The 20,802-nt window shown below is 33.5% G+C and overlaps 1 protein-coding gene across 1 annotated transcript; it reads right to left on the bottom strand.

Annotated features, from left to right (window-relative positions):
* Positions 1–1,683: 1,683 nt before the first annotated feature.
* On the bottom strand, positions 1,684–20,573 carry SERINC1 (serine incorporator 1). Its single transcript, XM_081296317.1, has 10 exons — positions 20,415–20,573; positions 11,675–11,836; positions 8,883–9,052; positions 7,470–7,549; positions 7,122–7,259; positions 5,253–5,422; positions 5,052–5,142; positions 3,536–3,680; positions 3,209–3,439; positions 1,684–2,124 (listed from the first exon to the last, which is right to left on the bottom strand). Exons 1-10 carry the CDS (start codon positions 20,451–20,453, stop codon positions 1,989–1,991), a joined length of 1,362 nt encoding a protein of 453 aa, XP_081152443.1. The 5' UTR covers positions 20,454–20,573; the 3' UTR covers positions 1,684–1,988.
* Between the last annotated feature and the right edge of the window lie 229 nt (positions 20,574–20,802).

A 20,802-nucleotide genomic window follows, 5' to 3' on the forward strand; every position in this document is an offset into this window, starting at 1 on the left:
ATAGTACCTTGTTTTGATGCATTTTTTTCCACATGGATCAACTTTAGGGAAAAGCTCACATGAAGATGGAGGAATTAATGGCATTTCTTTAAAAATAATCAGACTTGTGTTTTACAAGGGTAAGTCTCTATACTATCTGGATTCAAGGAAGATGCTTCATTCCTCCATTTTTCTTTTGCCTTAGGGGGATGTTAAGTAGGACAAGAAAGAGCTGGTGACCAACAGCTAAACTTTCCAGTATATGTTCATAACAGATGGTATATGCAGCACTTTAAAACCTTAAGTGTTAAGAAAAAAAAAAAGGGTGATATGTATGTTTGGAATGCTACAGTCATGCCTAACTAAGAAGGACTCTCTATATAAAGACAACCAAAGGGATAAAAACCACCTGGAAAACAATTCAGTTGTCAAACCAGAAAATGACCAGTTAATTATCAAGTGGTAGGTTCTTTTTTATATAGGAAAAAGGAAGATCTGAGTATTCAAGTCCCTTCAATTTGAATTACTAAAGAATTTAATGCACTCTCACTTTCTCTGAATTCATTTATTTAGAACACAGCCATTCAAAATTGTGGAATACAATATTAACACAGAATAAAGTTGGGGAATTAAACTTAATTGTTATGCTCCATTTGCATTAATAAATATTTTTAAGAAGCAAAAGTACATTTTAAAAGCTTTGTTAGATAATTATACAAATTTCTAAGAGTTTTTAATCTAAATTAACTGTCACACTGCTTGATTTTCAAGGTGAAAGATTATAATAACCTATATATTTCAATTGCCTGGCAGTAAATACAAAAGCAGTTTTAAACATCTGTTGAGCTGTGTAGTACATTACTGTAAGCAAGAGTTTATAATAATCCATCATTCTGGCCTTAGTTTATGGATAGAAAGCATGCTGGACAGTAGCAACACATATTACATAAATTATCCAACATTAATGTGATACAAAATCAATTATGCATGTAATTTAAATAGAAATTTCTTCAATGTCAGGATGCTAAGCAATTTTGGTGGACTTAGAGTTTCTCAGCTTTGTCATTAATATTAATAATCAATTGGAGCTATTTATGTCTTTCAGTTTCTTCAATTTTCAAATGAGAACTTGACTAGATTTTATCAATGTATTATCTTCTGAAGCCAAGTATTTTGTAATTTCTGCTCTATCAAAATTTTCCCACTTTTGAATTGCAAAACTTCCTAAGTTCCAACAACTTCCTTCTAATCCACTTTTTAAACCCATACTTCGAGTGATTTTATAATGACCAAAACAAAGTTCATTTTGTTGAAGAAGGACATCATATCTACCCAAGGAAGATAACAATCTCTAATCTCACTGAGTATTCAATACCACCACCAACAATCTGACTTTTTTCTTGAAGGTTCTATGCCTCAACCTCCATCCATAATCTACACCACTGTCCACTGAATATACCCTTCTTGTGCTAAGTTCTCTACTTTTATACTAATGATAAATCTTAAATGAATTTGAGTGACCTGCATTTTTAAGACAACTAACCATGTAAGTGAACTTGTTTATACAATTTTAGAATAGCTATGTTCTTCATAGTCTCCCATAAGGCAACACATAAAATATTTCAAAAGGCAGCCATACACATTTACTTTTATGCTTTTTCTAAAACAGCTTAAGGAAGGTCTAGCAAACTTTTAAAAGCAAACTGACAGTTTTGTTTTTACTTTTAATTTCATACTTAGAGCAGAGAGAGAAGCCTACCAATGTCCACTTTATTAATTCACCACCATTATTCATAAAACTCTGCCTTTACAACTCACTCTAATTCACATGATCAATGCACATGGCAAAAATATAATGAATAAAACGGCAAGCAATAAAATCTAATCCATGCCAGAACAATACCAGAGAAGTTACACAGGAAGCACACACACAATTTACAAAAGTTGGGAATACTGTTAATTTCAAATAAATGATGACCAAAGTAGGACTTTCATGCCAGAAGTCCCAGTCAATCAAAATCACGATTTGTAAGAACAAGTGGTGCCACTAGTGTCCAAACATACAGCACGATGCCAATCCAACTAGACGATATTTTCACCCAGACAGCAGTCCACTGACTTTTCATTGCGTGAGAGGGCTCATACCTAAAATTTAAGGAAAAACAAAAAGGGAAGGTTGGGGAAGAGTGTTGTATCATCAGCCATAAAGGTACTAACTTTATTCAGAAATATTCTTTAGTAGCAGCAATCTGCTGCTTTGCTTTCCACAAATTTAATGGTGTTTCTTTTAATGAAATAACAAGCCTTTTTAAAAAAATAGATATTTTTTTTAGTTGTAAATGGACACAATATTATTTTTTGTGGTGCTGAGGATAGAACCCAGGGCCTCAATCGTGAGAGGCAAGCACTCTACCACTGAGCTACGACCCCAGTCCCAGGAACAAAAGCCTTTTAAGTAGTTCTTTTGCATGATTCTGAATTACTTTATATATTTCTTGCAAGTGAAATTGAATGTGACCTCTGTATAAACAGATAATACACATGAAGACTGTTCAGAATGTATATGGAATACCACACCCAACCTATCTCCACCCACTTCCCTTGCTTCTTAGATTTACAGACTGGGTAAGAAACAGACCCCAAATTGAGCTGACTTTTAAGTAATGAAATATACCAAAAAATCTTTGCTCTATAAGTCTTAACAATTACTATTATCTAACAACCACACTGAATTATTGAGAACTATTAGGATTCTTGCAGCTTAATGATATGGCATAGGAATTTTAAAAAATATTTTCAGTACTAAATATCAGTAAAAGCTGCTCTTAAAAAAAAAGGCAGCAAAGAATAATCTTTTTTCTTCATCTTTAGGTGGTACTGAAAGTAATCTTACACATTGTCTAAGAATATTATGCATTAAAAAATAATTAAACAGAATTGCCTGATACTTGAAGAGAATCACTAATCATTTGGACAAAATCATACTTTAGATTTTTAAATTTTCTATTTCAGTCAGTTCAAAATTTGGAACTATTCCAATGTTTCCATTATTGCTAAAGCAAGAAAGTCAAGTCTGCATTTCTTGTGCTGCTCTCACTGTTCACTTAGCTGTAAATTTTGAAATATATTAGAGGATTAAAAAGTATTTTGAATCCAATCATGTTTTAAAACAACTATAAGAAAAAAAATCAGAATTCTCTCATCTGAAGGTTTTATAAAATATAAGTACCTGTACCAGTTGGTAAGGGTCATCATGATATAAAGGGAAGCCAGGAAAAGCATGAAGTGAAAGAAGGAATAACTGTAAGTGACACCATCCCTTTCATTATCTATAGCTCGGTGAACATCATCACCATCCTCCAGTGATCCATCACTTCTGGCTCCACCATCTTCTATTAATGTGGATTCATCACTTGTTAGAGTCAGTTTATTAACCTGACTATTGTTTGAAGTACGGATACTGTGTTAAAGAGATGACAAAAAGTAAATGATTTTTTCAAAAGTGATTCCTAAATCAATAGCTTGACTTCCTATTTAAAAAATTAGTTTTTCTTACCTTGAATAAAACACACACAATAAAAAGAGGATTAGTCCTATAATTCCTTGAGCATGCCACCACTGGAAAGACTGCCCGTCCTTTGGGATAGAGCTTGTGATATTAAAGCCAATTATGCTTAGTAGACTTGGGTTACAATCTGTTTCTGTAAAGTAAATGAAAGTCAAAATAAAATGTTAAGAATAACGGAATTACTTAAGTCACAGGGTTCTCTTTCTACCACTGCAAATTCAAAAAGTTTTGCTGGAAAAAGCACAATTATAACAATAAAATTCTTGAGGATAATTTGTATTCATTAACAAGACAAAAGACTTTGTTTTTGTTTTATACTGTTCATTTTACAGAGAAGCACTTGGGAAAGTTTGTTCATTCTATTTTCAACCTGTGAAAGATACAATCTCTTTATATATAGAAAATGGATAAATTCGGATGACCTAATGTTAGTAAAATTCTAGTAATTAGGAAAAAAATGTTCTAAATCATAATGCACTGGCTTTTCTACCATGTGTTGTGGAATTACAATACTGACTTCATAAAATTTATCAATTTGTCAGAAGTACACTATAAAAGCAAGAAGTGATTTCTTGAAGAAATGACAAAAGAGATATAATAACCTAACATTTAAAAAAAAAGATTGTCAAAGTTTATTAAAGTGTCCAAAATATATGTATTTTTTCTTCCCACAAAGCCAGATCTGGTAGTCTTCATTATCTTATTGAAAACTAGAGAAGGCTCATCTCCAACACAAATGACTAATAATTTTCTATAACCACTAAGGAAAAAAATTAGAAATCTTTCTCTAACAAGTAATAAAGCATTTAAAATTCTGTAAACTCAATGAGATTCAGAGAACATTTTTCTTTTGTGTGTGTACACAAATATGTATTATGTATGTATTTATACGTATATATGTATATATGTATAATACATATTTATTTTAGGCAAAGAACATTTTCTTCCTTTTCTAAAAGTAATCTATCTTCCCAAATAACAATATGTTGATTATTGTTCTCATGGAATGCCAATAAAAAGATTTGTTATAAAATCCAATTATATTCAATTTCAAGGGAGTCAGAGAAAAAGAAGAATGTGAAAAACATTATACTAAAGTCAATCACTTAATGAGATTTTTCTTCCTATACATAACTCTTATTTCTTATAATTTCCTTATAATTTTGTTGGTGAAGGAAAAAATTAGTGAAAAAAATGGTAATACCTCAAGGATAAAATGTTATTTTTTTTTTTTAGAGAGAATTTTTTTTAATATTTATTTTTTAGTTATCGGCGGATACAACATCTTTGTATGTGGTGCTGAGGATCGAACCCGGGCCGCACGCATGCCAGGCGAGTTGCGCTACCGCTTGAGCCACATCCCCAGCCCTGAAATGTTATATACATGCTTTATTCTTCTAGGAGCCTAAATTTTAAGTAGCTTAACCTCCCCAAATAACCACCTCTGAATAAAAGGAAATACTGTGGGACTCACTGAAATTAAATAAATAAAAACAAAACATACCTGGCTCATTGGTCATAGCAGACCAAGTCAAATACATTGTATAGATTGTAATTACTGAAGACTGTAACAAACCAGATCTTGGTTGTGACTCCTATAAACAAAATGTTAAACAATATGGATGAATATTCTGACATCATTTGAGATTTATGAAGATTCAGAAAGGTGTAAGTTTCCTAAAAAGTGATACTATGAAGAGCATACCTGGATTTTTGGCAGAATAGACATTATAGAAGCACCAATGCAGAGGAGCATATTGACACTGATGAATGCCTTATTTTCTGAACAACTGGCTGGATGAGTATAGTAGACAAAGAACAAAATGATGGCTACCAAAGACAGCAGATAATTCAGAGCTGTAGCTGATAATAAGGCTGTGGAAAATAATACAATTAAATAATAAGATTTTTTCACAAATATTAGGAACTGATATGAATTCCTATCAATTTATCAATAAATTATATTTTAAGTCACTAACAATGCAGGCTACAAAAGCAAGGAAGAAAATTCATTCTGAATTCTATCACTGAATAATTCTACAGTCTGTACATATTTTCAAGTATGATAACACTAGTATGATTTTTTCATTAGGAATATCTAACAATTTACAAACCATGTTCATGTACATTAGGCATTTTCAGAATAAAGGTAACTAGAACAAGAATACTATTAAAAGAACTATAATTATTCAGTTATACATAGGGCATGAAAAAACAAAAATATTTTCATTGTTAATGCTGAACCTACAAAACAATGGTGCTTTTCCTTAACAACTAAAATCTTAAAATTCAATATACAAAACATGCATTTTCTTTGTGCTAATATGTGTTCAATGTGTAAGAATTTGTTAGAATTCCCTCACTGAAAAGGCATCCATTCAATAATTGTCTGTTGAATGCCTACAACATTCCAGGCCCTGGGGAAATAGCAAAGAACACACAGACAGAAACTCTTGGACTTTTCAATGAAGAATGAGGCTATGTAAGTGAAATTTCCAAAAGACTAAAAGCCAAACAACATAAACTAGGTGTGTGAGAGAAAAATTAGGTTATCAGATTCACTGGATTTGGCTTGTACTGTTTTAAAGTTTTTGTTACCTAAAACCCAGATTACTTTCCCTAAAAATTCAAATGTATGGCTTAAAACAAAACAAAACAAAAACCCCAAAAAAACAAAAGAATCAAACAAAGATAAGTTCATGTTCCCTGAGTACAATTAATACATGGAGCTGAGCAGTAACCACACTTTAGTTGGGACAGTCATACTCTCCTATTCATCGCAGTCTCTGCTATTTGCACAAGGATTGAGACTCTCTTCCTTTATTTTTGTTACTTATTTGGCTCTTGTAAGCATCTGAATTTTGACCCACATTTTTAGTGTAAACGTAAGACTCAAGCTCATTATTATAAATAAATAAACTTTTAATTTCACTACTATAGAAATCTCCTCAGGAGTTAACTGATACACATAATTGAATCCTTTACAGGAATCCTATACATATATATATATATATATATATATAAAACATCCCAAAGTTTTTACACCTTTTCTGTTTGTTGTTCTTTATAAATTCTATCACCGTATGTTTATTTCTAGGAGTACTCTTCCCTTTAAAATTTTACTTTTAACCTGATATAAACCAGGAAGTTAGGCTAGAAATTGCACATGATTTAAGCAATAGGCTTTGAAACATTTATTATTCCTATTTAGATTCTTAGATATGTTCCCAGTTAATCTATCAAAAGATTTTCAACAAGTTAAATTGCTGATACAGTGTGATGTGGTATTATTCACAAACTTAAAATGAAAAGCCAGAAGAAATTAGACTATAAAAATCGTTAAGTGTTGGGCTGGGATTGTGGCTCAGTGCTAGGGCGCTCCCCTAGCACAGGCAGGACCCGGGTTCGATCCTTAGCACCACATAAAAAAAAATAAAGGCATTGTGTTGTGTCCATCTACACCTAAAAAATAAAAACTTTAAAAAAAAAATCCTAAGTGATTTCCCTCTAGTTTCATGCCTGTTTTTAAAAAAGTTCAAGTACATCATAGATGTTTTGTGAGAGGAAAGCTTACCTGCATACCAACATCTCGAGTTCCCTTCTTCCATTTTTTCAACCCATGATTCATTCCATGAATGGGCAAAATCAATAAGTAAGACTAGCTGTATGAGGATGAAACAAAAGGCCCCTGCCATGCCTACATAAAACCATACTGAAAGAAAAAAATAGCATACATACAAGTGAATTTAGTTATTATTATTTCCTTTCACAATCTCAGTACACAAAAGGGAAAATAGAATTTAAAGCCTTGATTTTGCAACTGGGAAAAAAAAGTAAACAAAATGAGTTATAGAGCTAAGTAACAATTATTTTCAGTTTTATTCATAAAATATCATACCAAATAACAACAAAAAATTCTTACCAGTTGTAAAAGTTCCTTCTGGAATGAAGAATGCCCCAATAATGATTGCAATTGCTGCCGCAAATTTAAAGAACCAGAATCTAAAATGAAAATAAATATTAGTTCTCGGCGGACACAACATCTTTGTTTGTATGTGGTGCTAAGGATCAAACCCGGGCCGCACGCATGCCAGGCGAGCGCGCTACCTCTTGAGTCACATCCCCAGCCCAAATAATTTCATATATGAAATATTATAAGGGAATCTTAAAGAACAGCTATACTTCGCACTTTATAAAACTGTTCAATTCTTTCTGAGGATACCCTGAAAATCATAAAAGAGTATTACATAAACTGCATTTTAGATAGTTTTAAGAAAGGTATATTTGCAATTAACTCATGAGAATATTTGTTTATTTAATATAAGAAGTGGGATACTAAAAATACTTTTTAAAAAAACTGGAGAAGTATACAGGTTAAATACTAATGTTTTAAAAAATTAATATAAAAATGAAATTTTAATAAAGATATGATAAATGCCTCCATTTAAAACAATAATTTTAAACAATCAATGAGGGTTAGGATATAGCAGTTGGTAGAGTGCTTGCCTCACATACACAAGGCCCTGGGTTAAATCCCCAGCACCACACACACACACACACACATACAAAAAGATGAAATAAAAACTATCACATCATATTTCTCATTAATATTAATATTCCATTTGTTTATTCCTAGGTGTTACCAGAAAAGCAATAGCAGATATTTTTTAAAACATTAATGCAGGGGGGGAGGGGGGGCGAAGTTTCTTTCTGGGTTGTCCAGTACAATTGATCAATACCCTGTTCCAGAGATAAAGTTTTACATTTTGTCTACATTGTAGGTCTAGGAAACTGAGAATTCCTTTTAACAGCAGTGATCCACCAAAGGCTAAAAGGAGAAGGAACAGCTCTTTCTTAATAGTCATGCATATATATATATATTTCTTTTTAAGATTAAAATGTAAAACATTATAAATAACAGGTTATACCAGCAAATAACCCAAAGCTGTAACTTAACACCCAAATCTGACATATAAAAGTTTTCTTACCTTACTTGTGAACAGACAAAATAATTCTGCAAATTATATTTATTTTGCTTTAAATTTCTTTTATTTATTTTTTTGGTGCCAGGGATTGAACCCAGGGGTACTTAACCACTGAGCCATATCCCCAGCTCTTTTTTGTATTTTATTTAGAAACAGGGTTTTGCTGAGTTGCTTAGGGCCTCACTAAGTTGTTGAGACTGGCTTTGAACTCATGATCCTCCTGCCTCAGCCTCCTAAACCACTGAGATTACAGACATGTGCCACCATGCCTGGCTACTTTAAAATTTCTTTAAGCAGAATTAGTGAAGAGGCTAACCAGAATTTTATATTGAAGTTTATTCAAAACTCACCCATTATGTATTGCAGCTCTGGGATCACTGCTGCTCTTCACTTTGATCATTAGCAAAGAGAGGAGAAGATAGAACATAGCCAAGCCAAAGCACAAACGATATACAGCTTTATAGCCAACCAGAATACTACAAGGAACAACACCTTTCTCATTCTCACAAAATCCAGGAATCTAAAAAAACAAAAATGAATTTGTGATCCATATGTTTTCATTAAAAGATGAAAATTCTGTAATCAAATAAAGATTTTAAAATTTTAAGTTTTCTTCATAGTTTATGAAGAATATGTAATCAAGATTAAGCCTGGTATTTTTTTAAAATATTTTTAGTTGTAGATGGACACAATACCTTTGTTTATTTACTTTTATGTGGTGCTGAGGATCAAACCCAGTGCCTCACATGTGCTAGGCAAGTTCTCTACCCCTGAGCTACAACCCCAGCACAAGCCTGGTATATTTTAATCAGATAAAGTTAAAAAAGAGGTAAACTTCTATGTGATCAAATGATAAAACACCAATGTTAATCCTAAACTGGATGTTTGAATTGGAGATTTATTCTCAATTTTTAAACTTGTATTCTACTGTGATAGACTAATTTTTTTTTAAAGAGAGAGAGAGAATTTTAATATTTATTTTTTAGTTATTGGCGGACACAACATCTTTGTTTGTATGTGGTTCTAAGGATCGAACCAGGCCACACACATGCCAGGCTAGCGTGCTACCGCTTGAGCCACATCCCCAGCCCCGTGACAGACTAAATTAAGAGAAAAAAATAAAGTCAATAAAAGTTTTAAAGAATCAGAATAACCAAGTTTGTTTCTAAGAACTAAAGTTGAGTTCATTTTGAATTTTGGTCCCTTATTCTGTAAGTGCTATTTCTAACCATGAATAGATTTGATTTAACATGGCTAGCAGTCATTTTATATTTTAACTTGGAATCTTGAGAAAGACTGATAACCATTCACAAAGTCAAACTGTAAGGAGCTTGGGATGTGGCTCAGTAGCATAGAGCTTGTGTGATATGTAACGCCTTGGGGTTTGATCACCAGCACCACCCAAAAGAAAATGTCATACTGTAATCAGTACAAAAAAGACTTTTAAAATAACCCGGGGTATTGTCCATAACTACATTATTCATATATTTGACAATGAATTATTTCTTAACACTCCTTTCAGTCCCAACACTTGAAAGATTCATGACACTAGTCATGTAAGAGTTCTCAAGTCTTAAGGTCTACTCCTAAGGCCTGTTCATCTCTTGGTTCTTCTGTTCTTATTGCTCCTTCAGAGGTTCTCCTTTCTCTATCAACCCCTTTAATAACTTTTGGCAAAGTTCTAGTAGCACTGCTCACTCTGAATGGTCTTGTTCAGCAGATGCTGTCAGGGTTTCAACTTTTATCTGTAACTCCAAGATAACTTCTATCTCTGATTTCTCTGAGTTATACAACATGTTTTCTGCTTCCTGCCAGATTTGTACTGTTATGTATTTCACATAGATGTCTGCCCAAAATTCCTATGTTGAAATCCTAATCCTTGATGGGATATTATTAGGAAGTGGGGTTTGGGGAGAGGTTAATTAGATCTCGAGGAGAAAGCCTTCATGATGAGATTAGTGACTTTATAAAGATAAAGGAGAAGCCTATATGTTCTTTTCCACCATATGAGAATATAAGATGGCCCTCTGCAAATCATTAAGAATACCTTCACCAAGCTTCAACCATGCTGGCATCAGAAAAATTTCTGTTGTTTAAGCCTAAGGTATTCTTGTTATACTTGCCTGAATTAAGATATATAAATATACACATGTATGTGATGCAGAATCTCCATGTCATGTGTTAGAAACTAAATTTACTATATTTTTCCTAGCTCCTTTCACAATCTGATTCCCTTAAAAAAAAAAAGAAAACAACATACAAAATAAAATACCTTTATTTTTCATTCTGGGTTAACAGTAATACCTTCCAGCCGATTTTCTAGGATCAGATCTTGATTGTTATTTATGATTCCATCACTATCAATATTTAAATGCCAGCCAGATTCAGTCAACTCTACACCCATTAAAAAACTAGTTTAAGGGGCTGCAGCTGTGGCTGTGGCTCAGCGATAGAGCGCTTGTCTAGCATGTGTGAGGTGCTAGGTTTGATCCTCAGCACCACATAAAAATAAATAAATAAAATACAGATATTGTGTCCAACTACAACTAAAAAAATATAAAAAAACTAGTTTAAGACCTCTATAAAATAATGCTAATCAATATTCTAATCAATTTTATTCTAACTTAGAATCGTAAATGACTAATAACCACTGCAGTCATACTGTAATCTAATTGATTAGAATATAAATGCTAATCAGTATTCTATAAAACAGCGCTAATCAATGTAATGGTCTCCGGATTTAACTGCTTGACTTCTATCCTTCCTAATTACCAGTATTAATCTTCCTAAAGCATAGATACTCTGCTGGAGATGCTTCCTAATTTTCTATCTATGCAAATAAAATTTCTACTTATTTTTAGAATGTCCCATTTTCAGGGCTAAATTATGGCCCCTTTTCCATGGTACATGATGAGATTCTGTCATCATTTCTTTCCTTGGATTATCATAGCACTTTTCTCTACCACCATCACAAAACTTCATGAGCGACCTTATATTGTCTCTTTCCGAAAAGTTATGAGCTACTAAAATTTTTGTAATTACACGTTATTTATTTTTACGTTAGTCTCTTTTTAATACCCAAATATCAGGTTTACGCATATTCTACAGTTTCAAGTAATCAATCAGTAAGAAAAAAACTAACCTTATTTAGTTGTTCTTCCATTCCTGGAATCAACATTACACAAGCTACACATACTCCAACAAGCAAAAAAAGTGCATAGATCAATCTAGTCACTGTGGAGTTGTTTCCACTAGGACAGCATCGGCACAGCAAACATGGGGCACTACCACACAGACATGGTATCTGAGAAAAAGAAAATTATTTTATAAGTACAGTTTAAATTATTTAATGAAATTTTATATCCAACCTGTTCAAAGAGGGGGAGGACTGACCAATTACCAAGGTACAAAAAGTATTTGATTCATATGTATTATCTACAAACTAAAAAAACTTAATAACTTTTATGTAAAGAAAGAACAAAGTCAAGCATAAAAGCCCTTGATCTCTATTCCAAGTAAAATGAATAAAATTACTTCAAATAATACAAGGAGAGAAATAATCCGCAAGAAACAAAATTTAGCCATGATATAGAATATTAGTGAGTAGCACAGATGCTAAGTCAACTTAGAGCCCCTGTCCCTTAGTCCTCAGCTATCATAATATACATACCTATATACAAGTCACAGGAAGTAAGTACTGTACAAAACAGACTCACAATAACTGATAAAACACAGAAAACAGAGATATTGTATATTAAGCATCCGTAGATCAGAAATGTATGTCACAGCAACTATATAAGCCTACTCTTACCAAAAATTAAAAATAAACATCTCCCTTCAGATAAAGAAAGATAGACAGAACTTTGAAATAGTAAGTCAGTAAGAAAATTCCCTATCAGTATTTCATTTGAGTTATGGAGAAAAAGCTAAAGGCTTAAAAAATTAAAAAGGGAGACCTAAAAAAGGTAATAGCAGAAGATGGAAAGAGGAATCACACAGCTAAGAAATGAGAAGTGGAAAAACAAACTTAAAGAATAACTTTGGTACCAAGGAACAAAAACATAAAACTGAAGAAAAATAAGACTTGCAGTAAGTACCAAAATTCAGACCAACCTCCTGCCTTAACAAGGAAAAATAAATAAATAAATATAACAATAGTATTTCAAACAATAACAATATTTAGGACAGTAATTTCTGAGAGGAGACACCTTGAGCTCTGTGAATGGCCCATTTCTCTTCCTGGGGAGAATGCCAGTGCAGGAATGGTCTACATGACTTGGGGAGATAATTGGGAATTTGGGGAAGTTAAGACAGCTAGAATTCCTAGGTCAAAATCCTGGAGAAGATAAAGCTACACAGACAGTAAGCTCTAGCTGAGCACTGGTTGACATGTGCATTTGCAAAAATTACTCAAGTGGGTCGAGGCAGCTGGTACCTGGGAGTTCTATCACCCAGAGTGAAAAAAAAAAAATATTTTAATCCTTGAAGCCCTGAGCAGAGAAATAACACAGGGGAGAAAGAAAAAAAAAAAAAATCTGCCATTTTATTTAAGGTTGTACTTGTTTCAGTTAGCAAAGCTTAAAAGTAACGAAAAAACCAAATTCTCTCCCAATAACTCACCTATGTCCAAAACAAAGATCAAGAATTTATTTTTTAAATATGTAAGTGTATCTTGTCTAACACTCAGCAAGGTAAAATTTCTGTAACATCTATTTAAAAAGCTAGCAGGCATGCAAAGAAGTAGGTAAATATAATCCATAAAGAGATTCAATTAGTCAAAAGCAACCTGGAAATAACAGATTACTGAGTTAATAAAGAGGGTCTTGTAATATTATTATAACTATACATTACATGCTCAAGGAAATAGAGGAAAACAAGCTGAGGAGGGACATGAAAGATAATTTAAAAGAACCATACCAACTTAAATATCTTAACTCAAAGAATACTGGTAAGACAGAGAACTAAAGTTTAGTGAATCTGAAGATACAGCAATAGAAAAGATCCAAGATGAAAAACTGAGAAAAAGCATCACACCATTGCCAGATAACTTTAAAATGAATATAAGTAAAACTAGTCTCTGCCAGTCAGAAGAAATTGTCAAAATTTCCCAAATTTAACAAAAATTATGAACTTCCAGATCCAAATTCAATGAAGCCCTAACAAAAGAAGCATGAAACTATATCAATAACACCACAATCAACTGCTTAAAGACAATGACAATCAAAAAAATAAAGCCAGATTTTATACAGAAGGAGAGAGAAAGAAATCACACTTCCAATGAACACTTCAAGCCAAAAGGTAATATAGGTTTGGTCTGGGAAAATCAGGCTGGTTCAACTTGAAATATTAACCAATGAAATTCATCAGATTAAGATGAAATAAAAGCCACTATATGTTCATCCCAATAAATGTAAAAAAAAAAATACTTGACAAACTTCCATGTCCATTTGTGATCAAATATCAGCAACAAGGAATAGAACAGAACATCCTCAACTAGATAAAGGGCATTTGTAAGTATCTGTTGCTCTCAACTACATTTAATGCTTTAAGTGTAAATGTATTCCCCCTAACTTCTGAAACAAGGCAAAGAAATCTGCACTTGCCACTTGTATTCATACTTTCACACCGAACATCCTAGCCAGTACAATGAGGGGGACAAAAATGACACACAAATCATAATGAAAGACATAAAACTATCTTATTCACACTTAATACAATTGACTACACAGAAAATCCTAAAGAAACTATAAAAATGCAACTATGATTAACAAGCAAACCTAATAAGGTCATAAGGTAAAAAGTTAACATACACATATCAAACGTTTTTATATGATAGCTACAAACAATTAGAAATTTAAATTAAGCAAATAATAAAAGCAATACATAGGTATAAATCTATCAACGTATACATAAGATTCAAGTTATGAATATCAAAATATTGGTGAAAGATATCAAAGACCTAAATAAATGGCAAGATATGCTGTGTTCATGGATGGGAAGATTCAATATTTTTAAAATATCAATTCTTTACAAACTGATCAGTTTCAAACCAACTCCAATGATAATCCCAACAACAGTTTAATAATAAACTAGTTACTTTAAAATGTATATGGAAAAGGATCTAGAATACCTCAAAACTGTTTTTTAAAAAAAGTATAAAATTTGGAAAATTCACACTACTTGATTTTAAGATTTTTTTGTTTGTTTGTTTGTATTTTTTTTGGTACTGGGGATTGAAACCAGTGGACACTTAACCACTGAGCCACATCCCCAGCCCTCTTTCTTAATTTTTATTTAGGTACAGGGTCTCACTGAGTTGCTTAGCACCTCGCTAAAATGCTGAGGTTGGCTTTGAGCCTTCTAAGCTGCTAGAATTAGAGGCGGGTGCCACCATGCCCAGCTTTAAGATTAACTTTAAAGCTATAGAAATCAGTACAGATACAGAGTGCTATAGATGAAAAGAATAGACACATAAAGAACAAAGAGTACAGAAATAGACTATTGCAACTATGGTCAAAGGATTTTTGACAAAGATGCCATAGCAAATAAAATTGGAAAGAATAATATTTTAACAAATGGTGCTGAAGTAATTGGATATCCATATATTTTTAAAAAATGAACTTTATAATCAAACCATATATGAAAATTCACTTAAGATTTTCTGATTATAATACAAAACCACCCACAAAAGAAAAAAATTGATAATGTGTGCCTCATTAAAATTAAGATAGTATTCAGAAGATGAAAGGCTATATGCCTCATACTTGGAAGTCAGGTATATGATAAATCATTTTCATCTAGAATTTAAAAGGAACTCTCAAAACTCAGTAACAAACCAAGCAATTAAAAAATGGTCAAAACATTTAAACAGATAACCTTACCAAAGTAGATATAAGAATTGCAATTAAGTTCCTATGATGCCCTTTTCATGCCTGTTTCTTGGAAGTATTTGAGTGACCCTAAGACTTGTTCTGAGATCAAGAATTGGATTTTTTTTCTTTTATAAACATTTCTATATGAACTCTTAATAATCATCTCTTGGATGTTTGGCCTAAACCGGGATATGACTATGTCTTCAAGGGCTTTTTCACTTGAGTGTGGGACTTACTTCATCTCAAGCTGTAAGTTCCAGATCAACTCCACCTATTATTATATCTTCTTATACTACATGCTCTAGAACTATTGTGTCCTTGACCTTGACCAATTTATACTTCTCTTATTTCTGCTTCTCTTGCTGTCTTTTCTTCCATCATTGTAAGGGCTTTTGGAAGTCTGTTGTCTATCCTGTGGTTCTTTTTTGACAATCTTTACATTTAGCAAATGTTATAGTCTTTGGTTGAAACTGAATAAAAATATGGATTCATTGATTCAAATTCAAAGACTGTCTTCCATAAAATTCCAGGCAGTATGAACCAGGGTTTAACTATCTTCACATTCTAAGACTTATAAGTACAATCACAATCTTATGGGGATAGTTGACATGAACATAATGTCCCATCTCCTTTAGCAGCCTCCTTTCTGCCTTAAAACTTTTTTTGGTGTTAATGTAGTTCTGATCAATGATCGGGGGCTGGGAGTTCTTTCTGCTCTTAACTGGGAGAGGTGGTAGAATACATTAATCACATCTCTTTTTCTTCCAGATGCTTTAATTTTCAATGAAAGATTAATACAGGCCATGACAACAATCTCAAAACTATTGATGAGAGATTTGGAGTTGAAGAAGTGGAACAGCATTTGCCCTGTTGCCTTTGTCAACCAGAGGAGGATGCTGGAGGCCTGGATGAGTGCTCAATGTTAAGTAACACTTCAGGGTACAGGGGGTGGCTGATCAGGATACTGTCCATGGTGCAGGAGCAAGAAATTCCTGTGTGGGGGGAGTACAGTACACAGCAGCCTGGTGACACCAAATTCCTTGGTCCTAGGTAGTTGCCTTCATGCCTAAGGCAGCTGCAGCCTGGCAAGACTAACAGCACAACCTCAGGCAGCAAGCATGTCTACCTCCTGAGAGACCTAACTTCTAAGGACAGATCAACCATTAAACGCATCTAAACTTACTTAGACATGCAAATAGCTGGGGAAAAGTCTGGGGTTATTAATCAGTTTAATACACAGAAAATAAAGCAAGCAATAACATCAATGAATATAAAAAGTTGTAGGTGAAAGGAAAAATTAATGTATATTTATTACACGGATGAACTACAAAGAATTACATTATAAGTAATAAAAATAATAAAGAGCTAACATTTAAATGCTTACAATAGTTTTACATATATTAACTCATTTAAATAGTCACAACTTATGTTTAACTAAAATTATAAGTATTATGGAAAGATAAGGGGACATAATAATTATGTATGTATAACTTTGGTAAGGGTGCAGGATGAAGGCCAGTTGAAATCAAGGAACAGGTGTTAAGTCTTAATCTTCTAGTTAGATGACAATGTCTAAAATAGAACAAAAACAAACTAAAAGGCCCTCCAAATTAGGCATATATTATATAAATGTTACTTAGAAATACTGAGATAATATTTTAAAGAAACACTGCCTCCCAAAAGTGAAAATGTGAGTACACTGTCTTTTCTTAAATCACAAAGAACAATATGCTTGTAGAATTCTGAATTAAAAGGTCATTAATAAAAGCTAGGATATACTTTATATACAATCAAAGATATGAAAAACTGTTCTGTATATGTGTAATAAGAATTGTAATGCATTCTGCTGTCATTTATTTTTTTAAAAAATCAATTTAAAAAAAGCTAGGATATAGAAGAATGGATGAATACTAAGTTTTTATACCTCTTTATTAGTGAATTTAAAATTAAAATGTCCTTAAAATGTGTCTGACATCAATGTTTCATACAATCTTTTGTCTAAACTTAGGATTTCTCAACCATGAGACTACTGACATTTTGAGCTGAATAATTCTTCATGGCTGGGGGCTGCCTTGTATATTGCAGAATACTTAATAGCATCCCTGGCCTCCACCCAGGAGATGCAAGTGGCATTCCTCACCTCAAGCTGTGACAACAAAAAAATGTTTGCAGACACTGCCAAATGTCCCAGCAGTAGGTGCAGGGACAAAATCAAGCATTACTGAAAGCTACTGCTATAGAACCACCTCCTTAGAGGTACCTGTTTAGGAAACTCTCCTGATTAAAAAAAAAAAAAAAAAAAATCAGCAATACTTTAAGTTTACCTTTTCTTTGGTTAAATTAAAGATAAACTCAATTTATTGCTCTGCATAACATGTTTAGCATGCTACCTTTCCTAAAAATTAAGAGCTGGGGAAAAGTCTGGGGTTAATTAGTTAAATACACAGAAAATAAAGCAAGCTATAACTTCAATGAATACAAAAAGTTGTAGGTGAAAGGAAAAATTGTTGTATATTTATACATAGATGAACTAATGAACATTCTACGTAATAAAAATAATAAAAGAGCTAACATTTAAATGCTTACAATAGTCTATTCATCCATCTATTGTGTATATGCATTGACAGAAGAAATTGGTGATAGGATTTTTTTGTGATTTTAAAATGTTCTTTATAGTCTGAATTGCTTGGCTCTTCACAGCAACTATGAATCATTTCTACAAAAAATGTCACTGTATTAAAAAATAAAAACTAGCAGAGGCTGGCAAAAAATAGGCACTCAGTAATTACAAGCTCTTTGGGCAAAAAAAATGATAATTGTTGAATTACAAGGTCCAGTCACTCTTCTATTCACCAATACCAATGACCAATGTCAAGATTAGGATGGGGGAAGTGCCTCATTAAAAATGACTAGTAATTTTTCTCTTTCATATTTTTCATAGTTCAGAAATGTTCCACAATTATAAGAAAATGACTTTCACTAAATTTGATTAAACCTATAGAAATCTATGCAAAAAAAGAGGTTGTTTTGTTTGTAGTTCTATATTACCTGACTAATTTAATGATGTGAATGAGTTTTGAAAATTTGAATAATTTTAATTTCATTAAAACTTCTAAGTAAATGAACATATTAACTGTTTAGAATGTGGAAGAGATGGATTTGTGTATCAGAAGGCAAATCTCATTACTACAGATATGCACTAAAATTGCATAGTTCAGAAATAAAAAGACAGAAGCATGTAAAAAACATAGGAAAGAATGGACTCATATTACACACTATGAATTCTTAAGTCAGCCATAATGACTTAGAAGCATGATATGCAATGCTGGTCACCTAGCTTTCTCTATCTTTTTAGAGACCTCATTATCATAAGGTAAGAAAACTGCTTACATGATACTACCTTTTCAGAGTATCTAATTAACACTGACTAAAAGGCAGTGTCAGTTTTATCAAGGGCATTCTTCTAGTCAACAATAGTAGTTGTATATTCTTGTTCTCAAGGTATCCTCTAAAGCTATCTTCTTCCTGACTTAAGACATACATAAAAAAAAAAAAAATCCTAAAACTTACATACAACAATTTTCCTGGAGACAAAAAATGTTGTTCACCACTGAACTCAAGAATGAGAATACAATGGAAAACACATATCTCTCTTTTTAAGTCTATACAATCTACAAAGAAAACTGGACAAAATCTGATATTACAAATATGATTACATAATGTCTTACCAAAAAAATTAAGGACAACAATCTCATGATAATCACTTATTAAATATAGTACTTCTTATTACACTAAACTCATCCCTTTTGTATAAAAGACTCAATATAGACTCAACTAGACTCTCAATATTTTATTGGGATAAAAATAGGTTTCCATACTCAACTGCAAGAATACAACATAGTCAAGAGAATGGGCTAGACTAACAACTTCGATATAATTTTTTGATTAAAATTTAACATTTACAGTTCAAGCCACAATAAAACGTTTTTTGAAAAGATGTTAGGTATGTAAAAAAAATCACTATATGGGTTAATGTATATTAATGGAATTACTCAGGTAGTCTGAGGAGCAATTGTTAGAAATGGAATTTAAAAATCACAACATTTTAATCTAAATACTTCACCCAAAGTTGCATCTTTATTAATGTGCTGCCAATATTCTGTCTTAATTTTTTTGGAAGGAGGGAAAGTTAGCTTTTAAGAACTGAGGTTATGTGTGCCACCTGGATTAAGAAATCTTGCAACTATAAATGAAAATGGTTTCACACTTACGACTCTGTAACTAACGAAAATGAAACACACCCCCAAAAGCACATCAAAATTGGGATTGCACATGCATGCTTTTTGTCAAAAGACATTTGACACTACCAAACTGAACAGCTTTTCCAGGTGTGTAAAATTATTACTTGAGAAGCACAGTAACTCCCTAATGTCATCAAGGCCAAAGACCCAGTGGCACAGCTAAGACTGTTTATTTCAGAAATGGTATCACTAAATCAATGCCAGGCTGTCATAGACAACGGACACTTCTTAAATGTAGTCAGCCGGTCAGAACAAAGAGGCCTGGTCCAGGGATGGCAGTGCCGCAGTCTGAGGTCGCCCGGTTAGAGATGACAAAAAAAATAGAGTTCCCGGCAGACGGAAAGGCCGAAGCCTTTGAAGAGAAGGCCTAGGCAGACACAAAAGGCGGCCTACCTAAAGGGTCCTAAAGAAAGGGAGGCAGTTTTTATGAAACCAGTGGGGGAGGGGACTACACCTCCCTCCATCTTTGCAATCTCGTTCACCTTCAATCTGCACTGCATCTCACGACCCCCATGGTAAGTTCTTCTCAAGGCCCAAGGCCCCGAAATTGAATCGGAGTGACCAGAGGAGAAGGGAAGAAAATGGGGACAGAAGGCACTCCCTGTTGGGTGGGGTAGCTCGTTCCCGCTGGGCCTCACCCAGCCCTGCTCTGGTGGCTCTCTCCTGTCTCTCACGCTAGCATCCGGGACGCTGAAAAGATCCAACTCACCCAGCTCGCCATGGAGCACAGCCCCAGAACACTGCCCATCTTCACAGCGTCGCAAGAACTGCGAGCGCCGACAAAATGGAGACAGTCTCTTTCTTGCTTTTCAGGGCTTATTTACTATCTGAGAGACACTTCCTGCGCAGAGTCCAGCCCGCCCCTCCCCTCCGTGGCACGTCACTTCCTGCGAGGCGTTCCTGGGATGTGACGCGAGCTACGCCGACACTGCGCGTGCACACCCCTGGGCGGCCACCTACTCTGGCTTCTTGATAGATTCCTATCCTGCAGACTGCTGTTTGGAGAACTCTGGCTACGTAGGGCTGAACATAGTTTCTCAAATTAAGAAAACAATGTGAGGAGAACCTTTACTTACCATTTAGTTGCTTTTGAGCAT

This window comes from Spermophilus citellus, assembly GCF_964194105.1.
Source record: "Spermophilus citellus genome assembly, chromosome: 5".
In the NCBI taxonomy this organism is placed as follows: domain Eukaryota; kingdom Metazoa; phylum Chordata; class Mammalia; order Rodentia; family Sciuridae; genus Spermophilus; species Spermophilus citellus.